The sequence below is a fragment of the Mus caroli genome, unplaced genomic scaffold (genome assembly GCF_978045245.1).
Source record: "Mus caroli unplaced genomic scaffold, Mus_caroli_1 scaffold_9, whole genome shotgun sequence".
Taxonomy (NCBI): domain Eukaryota; kingdom Metazoa; phylum Chordata; class Mammalia; order Rodentia; family Muridae; genus Mus; species Mus caroli.
Window position 1 is genome coordinate 126,706,400 of NW_028227264.1, and position 10,087 is coordinate 126,716,486.

At 52.9% G+C, this 10,087-nt stretch overlaps 1 protein-coding gene across 3 annotated transcripts; it reads left to right on the forward strand.

Moving 5' to 3' along the window:
• The first annotated feature begins 2,642 nt into the window (after positions 1–2,642).
• On the forward strand, positions 2,643–10,034 carry B4galnt1 (beta-1,4-N-acetyl-galactosaminyltransferase 1). Of its 3 annotated transcripts, none has more exons than XM_021173600.3 (11): positions 2,643–2,739; positions 3,812–4,030; positions 4,527–4,691; positions 4,808–4,914; positions 5,315–5,355; positions 5,521–5,701; positions 7,477–7,575; positions 7,716–7,906; positions 8,329–8,469; positions 8,657–8,897; positions 9,355–10,034. In XM_021173600.3, exons 1-11 carry the CDS (start codon positions 2,735–2,737, stop codon positions 9,570–9,572), a joined length of 1,608 nt encoding a protein of 535 aa, XP_021029259.1. In that variant the 5' UTR covers positions 2,643–2,734; the 3' UTR covers positions 9,573–10,034. The 3 variants fall into 3 exon arrangements, with proteins under 3 accessions (XP_021029259.1, XP_021029257.1, XP_021029258.1); XM_021173598.3 differs by lacking the exon at positions 2,643–2,739 and adding an exon at positions 2,747–3,327; XM_021173599.3 differs by lacking the exon at positions 2,643–2,739 and adding an exon at positions 3,493–3,664.
• The last annotated feature ends 53 nt before the right edge of the window (positions 10,035–10,087 follow it).

A 10,087-nucleotide genomic window follows, 5' to 3' on the forward strand; every position in this document is an offset into this window, starting at 1 on the left:
TCAGATCTCATTACAGATGATGGTTGTGAGCCACTCTGTGGTTGCTGGGATTTGAACTCAGGACCTCTGGAAGAGCCGTCTGAGCTCTTAACCACTGAGCCATCTCTCCAGCCCCAGAAACTATGTTTTTGAAAAAATAGATTTTGGTCATTAGAGATCATGAAGGATTAGAAATTGTCACAAATCCTTTCCAACCACACCGATCAAGGAGTTCATTATTTATTATTGTATGCTTGTGTGTGAACACATGGAGATCTAACTCAAGTGGCCAGACTCCGAGTACCAAGTGCTTTGACTGGCTAAACTGTCTTCACAGCCCAGAAGGGGGCTTCTTGAATCGGGGTTAGTTAGCCTGTGTGTATTGATTACTTTTCTGTTGCTGCTATAAAATACCATGGCCAAAGACAGCTTAGGGAACAAGGAGGTTGTTAGCTCATGTGGTTTCGGATGGAGATGAGCTCACTGTGGTGGGGAGGCAAGGCAGGAGGAGCAGGAGACTGAGAGAGAGATCACACCTCAGCTGACAAAAACAGCTCGAGAGAGGACAGGAAGTGGGCTGAGGCTCTGAACTCTGAGCCCAGCCATAAGGACGTGCTTCCTCCAGTAAGATGCCTTCTCCCCCAACAGTGACATCACTTGGAGACCAAGTGTTCAAATATCTCAGCCAATTGGGGAGCCTCTTCATCCAAACCACCACATCCTAACACACAGACACATGTATGCACATGTATGAAGAACATATGTGTGTGTGTGTGTGCTTCACAAGATATTTCCATGCGTAGGAAAACAATAGAGGAAAAATCTCAAAATACCATTCTCTCGGGGTGGGTATAGGGGACTCGGGATAGCATTGAAAATGTAAACGAGGAAAATAACTAATAAAAAAATAAATTAGGGCTGGTGAGATGGCTCAGTGGGTAAGAGCACCCGACTGCTCTTCCAAAGGTCCAGAGTTCAAATCCCAGCAACCACATGGTGGCTAACAACCATCCGTAACGAGATCTGGCGCCCTCTTCTCCTCTTCTGGAGTGTCTGAAGACAGCTACAGTGTACCTACATATAATAAATAAATACAAAAAAAAATAAATAAATAAATTAAAAAAAATACCATTCTCTCAATGAGGTTAATCTTCAACACTTGTGTGTGTGTCTGCATGAGTGTGTGCTCTGTGTGTGTGCGTGTGTGTGTGTGTGTGTGTGTGTGTGTGTGAGAGAGAGAGAGAGAGAGAGAGAGAAAGAGAGAGAGAGAGAGCCTGAGGAGACCAGAAGAGGGCACAAAGTCTCCTAGTGCGCAGTTATGAGCCACACAACATGGGTGCTTCGAATCAAACTTGGGTCCTCTAGAAGAGGGGGAAAAGCTCTTAACCACTATGCCATATTCCCCAACCCAACTGTTGGCTTTCTGACAGGGTCTCACTTACATAGACCAGACCAAACTCAAACCTGCTAATTCTTCAGCTCCCGACTCCACAGTGTTAGGATTACTCCAAGGTGTTAAGGCATGCACCACGTCTGTTTTGATTCTACCAGTCAGGAATAAGATGACTGCCACAATTTTTGAGCCAAATTTGAAGCACGCTTTAATACTAGCCAGGATGATGGACTCTGACCAGTCCATTCCAGGGTTCCTACAAAATGGCCACCAGCTACAATGGCCAGGTGATTATAAAGGCTAACCCACAGGCTATGCACTTTATGCCTTGGTCAGTTGGAAGCAAGCATACATCCTGACATACTTCCTGCCTACCTACCTCTCAACTCCCTCTGATCCCATGCAGTTGGGTCAACCAAACTTGACTAGGAAAGTGAACGCAAGTGGCTTGCTATCTGATATGGGTAACAGCCTTCAGAGAATCTGGTGTATCTGTCCTTGGGCAGGGAGTTGACAGGTTACAAAGATCATTTTGTTTCAAGGAGTTCTTGGGCACAGTAATAAAAACCTAACTTTGGATTCTACACCTGATGTCTATCAAGTGTTTTGTAAATAAATTTATTTCTATTTACAATAATATTCTATCTACATGTGGGTCTGTGAAGGGGTATCCAGACACCCGGGAACTGGAATTATTGTTGTGAGCTGCCATGTGGGTGCTGGGAATTGAACCCAGGTCCTTTGGAAGACCAGCCAGTGCTCTTAACTGCTGAGCCATCTCTCCAGTAAGTGTTTTATATAGGCAGGTTTACTAATATTTCCCTTCGCCTCTTGCTTAGGGGATCTCTTCCGACTGTAAAGGAAAAAAAAAAAAGTCCTTGATTTATTTTAAAGGTTTTGTAATTCTACTTTTAGCATTTGATCTGAAACTTTTGGTTTAAGGGTGGGTTTTCCCTCTTCTCCCCAACAGACACACACAGTTCATTCAATATTGCCTATCTACAGCCCCAAGCCCCCAGACACATTTTTCATTATGTTCTACCTATTTTTCTATTCAATTTTGATCCTTCTGAGAACCACGGGACTTTGTTTCTGGTCAGTGTCGGGAATCAAGCCACCTATGGCCTACTTCACTGTCCATCTGGCCACTATCTGCGGTTCCTCTTCAAGTCTGTACCAAGAAGCAGTTAGGGGAAGTAGGCCGGCCATTGAGTAACTAACGGCTTGCCTCGGTTGATTGCTGGAATTCGGAGCCAAGGGGTCAGAGAGAGGCCGCTGTCTTTGTTGCTCGTTAGGCAGTGTTCATCTACAGGGCTGGCTGGTTTTATTTATTTCATCTTCCCCATCCAAGTGTTCCTTGAAATGAGGTTAGACCGCATACTGCACCCAATCGCCCTTCCTGGGGCTACACTGTGAACGAATGGGGAAATGGCGGGGACCGGGAACTGGCATCTGAGACACCGAGGTTTGGGGACGAAGGGATGTGAGGAAGGGGACCTTCCCGGGAGGGCTCCTCGCCTGAGCAATCTTCTCCGCGTCCGCCAGACGGCGCCGCGGAGCTCGCCATCCCCGCTCAGAGCCCGAGCCTGTGCGGCAGCCAGCCCGGGAGCGGCGCTGCGCTGCGGTGTGAGAGCCGGGCGGAGGCCTGAGCCCTCGGCTGCCTGGGAGCGCGACGCGGTGCCAGGGCTTCCCCGCTTTGTCGCTGGGGCTGGGGCGCGGCGGATTTACGATTCAGTTCACCCCGGCAGGAAACATTCAGAACCACCCCCGCGCTGCGGTCTACAAAGCCCCGGAGTCCGCAGGCGGGAGGAGTCGGATCCCCGACACTGTCGGGCTCCCTCCCGCCCAGCTCCCGCATCAGGCCGTCGCCGGCCTCATGAGGACCCCCCGGCCGGGGCGGAGAACCGGGCACTGCCCGGACCGCGATCCTGCCGCGGCCTTAGAACGTTAGACAGGTCAGTGCGCTGGCGCGCCCGGCGGCCGAGGTGTGGGCAGGAGCGGCGTCCTCCGGGCCCCGCGCATCGTGCCCGTGGCTCAACGAGGCCACCCGAGGGTCACCGAGGCCGGGCACCCGCGAGCGCGGGCGCGACACCGTGCCTTCCCTGACCGGCCAGGTGCAGTACAGCCGCCCCTCCGCAGCACCCTGGCCTGGCTGCTGCCCGTGGGGTGGGGGTGGGGTCCCCGAGGGCTGCGCACCCAAGATACTGCATGTCACCACGCCAAGCCTTGGGTGTATGCGGAAGCCCAGATGCGAGAGAGAGGCGGAAGAAAGGAGGCCGGGAGACCTTTGGCGTGAGCATGAGGGAAGGGGTGCGCGCCGTGCGGAGCGGAGATGGCTGGCCTTGGGTACCTGCGCGAGCCTCGGAGGCGGCGGGGTCCAGAGTCCCGGCCCTCACGTTCTCTGAGAGCCTGGTCACCTCTCACCCTCCCCCATATCAGGATGCGGCTAGACCGCCGGGCCCTCTATGCGCTAGTCTTGCTGCTCGCCTGCGCCTCGCTGGGTCTCCTGTACTCCAGCACCCGAAACGCGCCAAGTCTCCCGAACCCTCTGGCATTGTGGTCGCCCCCACAAGGTCCCCCGAGACCCGATCTGCTAGACCTTGCCCCTGAGCCTCGCTACGCACACATCCCGGTCAGGATCAAGGAGCAAGTGGTGGGGTGAGTGCGGACCGCGGCGTGGCGGCGGCGACAGCGCAGAACATGCTTGGAGGGGGTGGCCGGGGAGCTTTTGTTTCCTCCAGTGCTAGACTCAGACGCTGCTTTCTGCTGACTGGTTGGGTGCAGTTATTAGGGAGGTGGAGAGGGATACTGAGGCTTGAACTGAGGGGGGGGGGACAGGGGCGCGGCAAATCTATCCTCCTCAACCTTGTCGCCGCCACTGGAGTGTGGGAGGATGTACAGGCAAAAGAGCACCCGGAGACTGCCTGCTGTCTTGATTTAGACTTGAGATTCCAGAAGGGTTCCTGGATGGCGGCTACGTAGACATCCCAGTAATTGGCCCTATTTCGCACCTCTGTAACGCTCAGATTTAAGGAATAAGCTGTCTCTCACCTGTGGGCAGAGTTGAGGGATCAAAGTGTGGAGCGCTGTGCGTTTTGTGAGATAAATGGAGCTTTAGGTACCTGGACTCTGAAGCCGCTTCTCCTCCCTTTAGGCTGCTGGCTCAGAACAACTGCAGTTGTGAATCCAAGGGAGGAAGCCTTCCCTTGCCGTTTCTGAGACAGGTTCGGGCTGTTGACCTCACTAAAGCCTTTGACGCTGAGGAGCTGAGGGCTGTTTCTGTCGCCAGGGAGCAGGAATACCAGGCCTTCCTCGCAAGGTACCAGTGAGAGAGGAGGACCCAGATCTTCCCAGGGAGGCCAGTGGTGTCATAGTGACCCGGTTGGAAGAAAGAGCTCTTCTCCTACTGACTCCTTTATCACCTCTGCACTACAGGAGTCGGTCCCTGGCTGACCAGCTGCTGATAGCTCCCGCCAACTCCCCCTTACAGTACCCCCTGCAGGGTGTGGAGGTTCAGCCCCTCAGGAGCATCCTGGTGCCAGGTAAAGAAGGAAGGTCTCGGGGTTAAGTCAGGTCGTGAGGGTGGCAGAGCTACAGGCTAGCAGGTGGAGGTCTCTGACCAAGAGCTATGGAGGCAGAGGGACTCTACCGTTGTCAGGTATTGCAGGAATACCTGGGAGGCTTATGAGTACATATCCCTTCTTTGATAGCTAGCTAGTCAGGACAAGCCACGGAAGAAATGCCTTTTTTTTTTTTTTTTTTTTTTGGATGGGAAGGAGTTAAAAAGCAGTCACTTGAGTTCTGTGGGTTGTGCACAGTCCTGCTGAGGCCTCCACGGGAGAGTCAGACACAAAGTTCTGTATGGCACGTGGTGGCAGGGGGAGAGACAATGAGGAAGAATTCAAGACTGTGAAATTCTGGCTTCCCCATTCTTCCTCCCAGGGCTAAGTCTGCAGGAAGTTTCTGTTCAGGAGATCTATCAGGTGAGAGAAACCAGTAAAGAGGTGGGCTTGGAGAATGAAGAATTCTTGATGGGTTACAGATCCCCACTCCACACCCACACCCACACCCACACCCAGGCATGCCAGGGTTGAAAAGGCAAGAGGCGGGTCAGGGATCTAAGGCTGCTGTCTCTCACCCTCTGCCAGGTGAACCTGACTGCTTCTCTAGGCACCTGGGACGTGGCAGGGGAAGTAACAGGAGTGACTCTCACCGGAGAGGGGCAGCCGGATCTCACCCTTGCCAGCCCAGTTCTGGATAAACTCAACCGGCAGCTGCAACTGGTGACTTACAGCAGCCGGAGCTACCAGGCCAACACAGCAGACACAGGTGGGAGGTCCTAAGGCAATGACCAGAACAGCCTAGACACACAATGAATGTTGCAAGTGGGGCAGCAGGACCAGGAGTCAGAAGAGCCTTTGTTTATCTAGGGCCAAAACAGGCCAGGGAGAAACCAGAGCTGGAGAGCATTCCCACTTCTGTCTGTCATCACGGCTCCAGGAAGTGACCTGTTCCTGGCTGTTTCTAGCCCAACACTTACCTTGCCAAGCTCCCTCTCCTTTCCTCCTTTTTTCTCCAAAACAGGCTTTTCTGAGCCCGGGCCTACCTTAGGGCCTTCGCATCTGCCGGTTTTCAGGAATGTTTTTGCCCAAGTTTGTTTGTTTGCTTTCACGGTTGGCTCCCTCTTGATGTTTACATCTGGGCTCAGACGTCTCCTGTTTGCTTGAGACAATGTCCCTTGCCTCCGTTTTTATTTAACACTAGACACTAGACGGTTCTTATTTACTCAGCCTAAGCTTTGACGTTGTGTAATATGGACAATTTACTTTTCTGTGCCCAAGCTTAGTTCCCTGCAATAGTTTATCTAATAAGATTACCATGAAGATTAAATGGCTTCATCTATTTAGAACACATTTTCAATTTTTTTGTTTTGTTTTTATTTTTGAAAACCATCTCGTTTATTTAGCTCTGGCTGGCCTCAGACTCACTATTCAGCAGAGCCTGATTCCTGCTCCTTGGTGTTGCTAACTCCCAAATCCCAGGATTACAGATGTTTGCCACCACACCCAATTTACAGAAAAATTTAAATCTGTGCAGCACAGAGCAGAGTATAGTGATCCATGCCTGTAATGTTTGTACTTGGGAAGCCATAGGAGGAGGAGAGAAATTTCAAGGGTAGCCTAGGCTACATAGCAAGACCGTGTGTGTGTGTGTGTGTGTGTGGCATGTAGTACATGCTCAGTAAAGATTAACTTGTTCTGTTTTGGTTTTCGAGACAGGGTTACTCTGTGTAGTCCTGGCTGTCCTGGAACTCACTCTGTAGACCGGGCTGGCCTCGAACTCAGAAATCCACCTGCCTCTGCCTCCCAAGTGCTGGGATTAAAGGTATGAGCCACCACTGCCCGGCTGTAAAGATTAACTTTAAAAAAAAAAAAAAGTTAGCTTTTATCTATGTGTGGTGATGTTTATCTATATAAACACTTAGGAAACTGAGACGGGTAGGATTGCCTTAGTGTTGGAACAAGCCTGGGTTGTATGCAATAAGTACCAAACCAGCCAGGGCGACAAAGCAAGACCCAGACTCGAGAAACCAAAGGGGGTTGGGGGTGGGGGTCGCCGAGAATCTCATTGCCTTTGTTCCACCTCCTAAGCTGTAAGCAGAAGCTGTAGCTCAACAGGTACCACGCTATCCCTAGCATGCACAAGACCACGGGTTGAGTTCCCAGCACTGCACAGATGCTGGGACCCCTACATGATGTCTCTCCTTAGGAGACATCTGTAGATAATAACACCTGCAATCGCACTCAATAGGCACAGGCAGGAGGTTCGAGAAATTTAAGGTCATTCTCCGGAACCATGGTGCTGGGAGGAGAGCCGGGTGCTCCCAGCTGGGCGGTAGAGTGCTTGCCAAGCACGTGGTAGTCTCTAAGTTCAATTCCCAATCCCACAAAACAACATGCAAGCTCCACAGAAGCCAGAACGGTATGATCTTGCCCACCAAGGTCTGGAAAGGCAGAACACAGATTAAGAGTTTAAATACTGGCCGCTGAAAGGAGAGTGCTCTTCTAGCCTTAAAGGCCCAATTCCACCTCCTTTCTTCCCAGTCCGGTTCTCCACCAAGGGACATGAAGTTGCCTTCACCATCCTCATAAGACATCCTCCCAACCCCCGGCTGTACCCACCATCATCCCTACCCCAAGGAGGTGAGGCCGAGGCTCCAGGGATTAGGAAAGTAAAGAGGGGGTTGGCCCTGGGGGTGGGGGTGGGGCTGATTTCCCTTTTCTCTTTCTCACTCTTTTTAACCCCCCGCCCCCTCACACTGGCTCCTGCATCTTGCTTTCAGCCGAGTACAACATCAGTGCTCTGGTTACCATTGCCACCAAGACTTTTCTTCGTTATGATCGACTACGGACACTCATTGCCAGCATCCGACGCTTTTACCCTACTGTCACCATAGTCATCGCTGACGACAGCGACAAACCGGAGCGCATTAGCGACCCACACGTGGAGCACTACTTCATGCCCTTCGGCAAGGTGCGCTGCCCGCAAAGCAGAGCGGGGGCGCCAGAGGACTCTGGGAAGGGGGCGTGCCTCAGCCAACAGCTTCCCGGGTGCTGATTAAGGACCACTTCCCTCAAACAAATGTGTGCCTATCACAAGGGCTTCGGAATCAGGAATCCTGCCTATCTTATTCGTTCCGCATTCTTGAAATGGTGCTTAATACCTATAGCAATACAATGGATGTGTGCACGAAGCAATGAAATACAAGACCCTTCCCCCAAAGGGCTCAAAATATCTAAGAAAAGGGTTGGGACCCTCTGGGAGGTTTTAAACCTAGTTTCCGGTCATCGGAAAGCTCTAAGAAGTCTAGAGCGGGACACAGGCTGTTTTGAGTGCGGGGAGAGAGAAAAAGATGTCAGGCTTTTTCTGTTCCCAACCATATACAACTCTTCTAGGGTTGGTTCGCAGGTCGGAACCTGGCGGTGTCCCAAGTAACCACCAAATACGTGCTGTGGGTGGACGACGACTTTGTCTTCACGGCGCGCACGCGGCTGGAGAAGCTTGTGGACGTGCTCGAGAGGACGCCCCTGGACCTGGTAGGGGATGAGAGCCGGATGTTGGGTGGGAGACGGGAGAGCGGAACGTCCAAAGGTGAAGCGAGTCTGGGGGGTAGTGTGGGCCCTGTGTGGTTCGATAGGGCGAGGGTGGGGCAGGGGCGCGGGGAGGAAACGCCCTACTCTCGGGGACCTGGTCTTAGCTGGAGCATCCTCTCGCTCCCTGCAGGTAGGGGGCGCGGTGCGGGAGATCTCGGGCTACGCTACCACCTACCGGCAGCTGCTGAGTGTGGAGCCGGGCGCCCCAGGCCTTGGGAACTGCCTCCGGCAAAAGCAGGGCTTCCACCACGAGCTCGTTGGCTTCCCAAGCTGTGTGGTCACAGACGGCGTGGTCAACTTCTTCCTGGCGCGCACAGACAAAGTGCGCCAAGTGGGCTTTGACCCACGCCTCAACCGGGTGGCACATCTGGGTGAGTGGCGCCCCCTCCTGGCAGGGCGTAGGAATGGGAAGGACCAGTCGCAGCTCTGGGCCGGGCGGGGCGCTGCCACTTGAACCGTCCCCACCACCCTCTGCCCTTGCCCTAGAGCAGTTTAGAGAGGCTGACAAAGGTCTGCACTTGAAACCTCCACTTTCTTCTGCCTGATATCCCACTTAACACCTCAGGCGCAGGTGCTGGTCAGCCTTAAACTCCCCCTCCACTGCAAAGGTTACCTTTCTGCCAGTTCAGACCCTACTCAGAGGGAGTGAACTGGTATTTATTGAAATGAACCCCACACGAGAGTAAATCAGAGCAAAAGAAGCTAGAGTGTCCTCAGCAACATTTTTCCTTAGCTGCCCTCTGAGCCCTGTATTTCAGTTCAGCGTAGGGATTGGCCGTCTCTCCCCTCAGGAGCTTTTAACCGTTGCTCTCCCCACCCTCACCCCAGAATTCTTCCTGGATGGACTTGGTTTCCTTCGTGTTGGCTCCTGCTCTGATGTTGTTGTGGATCATGCATCGAAGGTGAAGCTGCCGTGGACAGCAAAGGACCCAGGGGCCGAAACTTATGCCCGTTACCGTTACCCGGGATCACTGGACCAAAGTCAGGTGGCCAAACATCGCCTACTCTTCTTCAAACACCGGCTCCAGTGCATGACTGCCGAGTGACGTCTGATTTGGGCCTTCACACTGTCAGGCTGGGCCTGCCTCCTTGTTCCTTCCAGGGTTATCCACCACCACCCTCCTCCCTGTGCACCCCACTGATGAACACCCTGGCTTCCCAATCCTCTCCACCAATCTGATTCCTAACGGGGGCTTGTCCTGGTGACACCCTTCCTTTCTGTGAGAGACCAGAGGCCCGATGGAGCCATATCCTCTTCCCCCCACAGCCAGTGCCAAGTCCTCCCACAACCCCATTCCTATGGGGCAGGAAATGGGGAGGTTCACTTTCCAAGTGCCAAAGAGCCCAGAAGGACTCTAAGACCCTCAAGTGGAAACACTCTCACCTCCTGAGGTGGGCAGGGAAACTCCCAATTTGCAACCCCAGGGACATGCACCCCACCCCAGCTCCGGATCCAGCACTGTGTGTATCGGCTCCCACATACCCTCACAGAAAGCACTGTGACTGTAGTTCTGTGGGGCTGGTGAACACACGGTGAAAGCCATTTTTACTTGTGTCTCTA